Genomic DNA, 3,678 nt, shown 5'->3' with positions numbered 1-3,678 from the left:
TACAAGGCTGTTGACACGCCTAGACGTGTCTGTGTGTGAGAGTGTGTGTGTGTGTGTGTGTGTGTGTGTGTGTGTGTGTGTGTGTGTGTGTGAAGGAGAGAGTGATTTGCATGTCAAAGCTCCGCCCCTTACCGGACCTTACCATAAAAGCTTCACCTTCAGTTCAGTCCAAACACAACTTCCAGTGAGAGAGGACATACAGTACTGTTTTTCCACAGCTACTAGGAATACCGACACTGACCCAGACTGTTGCTGATTCACTGTGAAAGCCATCTTCAGGGAACATTGTATCTTTTTAAAAGATTTTTTTTTACCTTTATTTACCCAGGGGAGGTGAATTAGGACAGAAGGACAGTTAGGACAGTTAGGACAGTTAGGACAGAAGGACAGTTAGGACAGAAGGACAGTTAGGAAAGTTAGGACAGTTAGGACAGAAGGACAGTTAGGACAGAAAGACAGTTAGGACAGAAGGACAGTTAGGACAGAAGGACAGTTAGGACAGAAGGACAGTTAGGACAGAAGGACAGTTAGGACAGAGGGAGAGTTAGGACAGAAGGACAGTTAGGACAGTTAGGACAGAAGGACAGTTAGGACAGTTAGGACAGAAACACAGTTAGGACAGTTAGGACAGTTAGGACAGAAGGACAGTTAGGACAGTTAGGACAGAAGGACAGTTAGGACAGTTAGGACAGTTAGGACAGAAGGACAGTTAGGATAGAAGGACAGAAGGACAGTTATGACAGTTAGGATAGTTAGGACAGAAGGACAGAAGGACAGTTAGGACAGAAGGACAGTTAGGACAGTTAGGACAGTTAGGATAGGAAGGACAGTTAGGACAGAAGGACAGTTAGGTCAGTTAGGACAGTTAGGACAGAAGGACAGTTAGGACAGAAGGACAGGCGAATTCTCTTTTTTACGAACGCCCTGCTTCACACTAACACCGACAACAGGGAGAAGAGAGTGTTACCACTACTCACTGGCTGATTTCCTATCTTGATCACAGCGTTTGTAGCATCACTGAGAGACACATGGCTACGATTTCCTGTCCTGTGTGTCTTGACATCTTTAAAGATCCTGTTGTCCTGTTATGCAGCCATAGCCTCTGTAAAGCCTGTCTAGACAAATGGTGGAGAGAGAAGAAAGTGAAGGAATGTCCAGTTTGTACGAAAATATCTTCAATGGATGATCCAACATGTAACCGGGCTCTGAAGAACTTGTGTGAGGCCGTCATAAAGGAGAGACTTCAGAGAGCTTCAAAACAACCTTCAAAACGCCGGAGAACCTCATCAGGGTCTGATGTTCTCTGCAATCTGCATGCAGAGAAACTCAAGCTCTTCTGCCTGGAATGTCAACAGCCAGCGTGCGTTGTGTGTCTTCATTCAGAAAAACACACCAACCACAGTTTCAGACCCATCGATGAAGTTGCACTGGAACACAAGAAGGAAGTCCAGAAATCACTGAAGCCTTTGAAGATGAAACTGAAGGTATGTAATGACGTTAGGAGTAAATGTGCGCCAACAGTAGAATACATTAGGGGCCAGGCCCAGTTCACAAAGAGTAGGATCAGGGAACAGTTTGAAAAGCTGCATCAGTTTCTACAAGAGGAAGAGGAGGCTAGAATCACTGCACTGGGAAAGGAAGAGGAGCAGAAGTGTCAGCTGATGCAGGAGAAGAATGAGCGACTGAACAAAGACATATCAGCCCTTGCATACACAATCGCAGCCATAGAGGAGGATCTGAGAGCTGAACACAGCTCATTTCTACAGAACTACAAGATCACAATTGAAAGACTTCAGTTCACGCTGCAGGACCCACACCTGGTCTCAGGAGCACTGATAGATGTGGCCAAACATCTGGGCAACCTGATCTTCAGAGTGTGGGACAAGATGAAGGACATTGTCTCCTACGCTCCTGTCATTCTGGACCCCAACACTGCCAAACCAGGACACGTCCTGTCTGATGATCTGACCATTGTGAGCCTTGAAAGGCAGTGGCTTCCTGACAACCCAGAGAGGTTTGACCACTTGAACATTGTCCTGGGTTCTGAGGGCTTTAAATCAGGGACCCACAGCTGGGATGTTGACGTGGGAGACAGTAAATACTGGTCAATGGGTGTGTTAGCAGAGTCTTTTCAGAGGAAGGGAACTGGAGGAGGTCCATACTGGAGAATAAACTCAGGTTCATACTCAATGGCCTGCTCAAAAGGGACAAAAACAAATCTCTCGTGGAAGCAGGTTCCCCATAGGATCAGAGTCAATCTGGACTGGAACGGAGGGAAACTGTCATTCTATGATCTTGATACTAACACACACATACACACCTTCACACACACTTTCACCGAGGCACTCTTTCCATTCATTAGCGCTACTACTACGATGAAGATGTTACCAGGGAAGATTGTGTGGAACAATGAAGTTGTTGTTGTTGATGATGTTGTTGTTGTTGATGATGATTATTGTGCATGTGGTTGACATTATATGAAGCCATCATTGTTTTGTGAGGTAGTGGATTGGAGAGTGTGTTGGCATGTTGACTAAAACTGGTGTGTAGTTTTCTTTTTTGAATATTTTTTTTGGGGCTTTTTTATGCCTTTATTGATAGGATAGTAGTCTGACAGGAAATGGGGAGAGAGATCGGAAGTGACATGCTGCAAAGGCCGTCGGGATCGGGACTCGAACCTGCGGCGCGCTGTCAGGCTACTTTGGAGCCTGAAACAATATGATTATTTTCGTCTGACTAAAGAAATTATTGATATGTAAAGAAAACTGTAATGATGGAATGATATGTTTAATTCAAATAAACTTCTATCTCTGTGATTTGAGTTCAGTTGTTCAGTTCTGTTCAGGCAAAACACTTCTTTAATACTGATGCTTTTTAAACTCATCCAAATGAGTCAGTCTCCAAATTGTGACTTTATAATATACTATATAAAGATTACATGAAGCCATCGTTTCAAAGCAAGGTAGTCGGTTTTCACGATTCTAGACTAGTCTTAGTCTTAGTGCGGAGTGTGTTGGCATGTAATCTTTCAATAACACTGTAGCTATAGCAGCTGTATTTGAAAAACAAAAAACATATATATTTGTAGTGCATCAAAATGAAGACAGTAAAAAGGAACATTAGCATTGTAAAGATGCCCACTTAAGTCTTATTGGTAATTTAATCTAATTATCAACAGCTTAAGTATAGTAGAAGAATCACTGCAGTACCATTCTGAATGAATCTCTATGTTTTACTGAACCATTTAATCTATTAACTTTTGAAATACTTTGTCATGCTACAAAATAATTAAGCAATATGATTGAAACCCTTTGATCAAACTTAATGTTTAAGAACTGTAGAATCAGCAGAAAGGGCCTTTGATCAGGCTGCATTGTCAAAGGACAGTAAGTGATTGCTCTACGAAAGATAGGGTTTGGTGTGTCATGACCGTCAGAGCTCTAACTCCTCTCCTTTTTGGGTGATTAAGTAAAGTTTAGACATAACAATAATTTTAGTTCAGTTGTTCAGTTCTGTTGTAGCCAACATTATTGTATTACAAAATTATTATCTCCTGAGTCTGAGAGAACCACAATCTGAGGCTTTTTAAAAGATGAAAGACCTACCTTTTAATAAAGCTATTTTTTTTTTTTAGCTACACTTTTTTTTCTCCTATAGGCTAAATTGTTGTTTAGCTGT

General features: G+C 42.1%; 1 protein-coding gene across 1 annotated transcript; it reads left to right on the top strand.

The window, feature by feature from the left end:
• Window positions 1-1,472: 1,472 nt before the first annotated feature.
• On the top strand, window positions 1,473-2,471 carry LOC308083647 (nuclear factor 7, brain-like; the record flags this gene model as incomplete). The annotated part of the gene is made up of 1 exon (XM_080425964.1): window positions 1,473-2,471. The coding sequence occupies one exon, from the start codon at window positions 1,473-1,475 to the stop codon at window positions 2,469-2,471; it is 999 nt and encodes a 332-aa protein (XP_080282090.1).
• Between the last annotated feature and the right edge of the window lie 1,207 nt (window positions 2,472-3,678).

The sequence above is a fragment of the Gymnoscopelus braueri genome (assembly GCF_963280865.1).
Source record: "Gymnoscopelus braueri genome assembly, chromosome: 4".
Taxonomy (NCBI): domain Eukaryota; kingdom Metazoa; phylum Chordata; class Actinopteri; order Myctophiformes; family Myctophidae; genus Gymnoscopelus; species Gymnoscopelus braueri.
This window is presented reverse-complemented; position numbering and strand designations above follow the sequence as displayed.